Source organism: Arachis ipaensis, chromosome B05, assembly GCF_000816755.2.
Source record: "Arachis ipaensis cultivar K30076 chromosome B05, Araip1.1, whole genome shotgun sequence".
Classification (NCBI taxonomy): Eukaryota; Viridiplantae; Streptophyta; class Magnoliopsida; order Fabales; family Fabaceae; genus Arachis; species Arachis ipaensis.
In genome coordinates this window covers 134,684,371-134,685,029 of record NC_029789.2, presented here as the reverse complement: position 1 = coordinate 134,685,029, position 659 = coordinate 134,684,371, and the positions used below count along the sequence as shown (strand labels likewise).

General features: G+C 29.4%; 1 protein-coding gene across 1 annotated transcript in view; it reads right to left on the bottom strand.

Moving 5' to 3' along the window:
• Positions 1-659, bottom strand: part of LOC107642104 (transcription factor BEE 1-like) — a 2,202-nt gene extending 1,543 nt beyond the window's left edge. The window contains exons 1-2 of the mRNA XM_021102890.1: positions 195-659; positions 1-8 (exon numbers count right to left, since the gene is read on the bottom strand). Coding sequence (XP_020958549.1) covers positions 1-8; positions 195-608 — 422 coding nt within the window. The 5' untranslated portion in view covers positions 609-659. The remainder of the gene's footprint in view (positions 9-194) is intronic.

Sequence of the window (659 nt, the reverse complement as noted above, 5' to 3'; positions counted from 1 at the left end):
CCACAACCCTGAAATAATAGTAATAATAATTATTATTATTATTAAATCATTCACATAAAATATAAACTACATACCAATATAATCATAAGCTTTGTTTATTTTTAAGGTAATATATAACATAATTTAAAAAATTGTATGTACATGCCAAAAAGAATATTATTGAAGAATAATAATAAAACAATTAATCAACTTACATTATTTTTAATAATCTTGCTTTCACTATGATGAGAAGCTGCAGGAGTTGAGTTTCCTGAAGTTGTTGCTTTTCTCTTTTTACCTTCATGGACTTCTTCATTTTCTGATGGATAATAATTGAGAAGGGAAGAAGAAATTACTGGGACTACTACTGATGATGCATTGTTGTTGACATGATGATGATTTTGATGGAAACTTTCTTCCAAGTTTCCTTGAAAATCATCTTGGTGATGATGATGATGATGATGAGATCCAAACAAGTTGTCACACATGTTCATATGTGTTGTTGTTGTTGTTGTTGTTGTGTTCAAACCTATGAACTGGTTGATGAGATCCATGCTTGGATCAATATCCAAGAAAGGTTTCATGATCATGCTTTGAAAATCTTCTGTGAATTGGTGATGAGCCATCATGTATTAATATTTGTGATTATGTTATGGTGGTGTTTGTTTGGATAATAATGT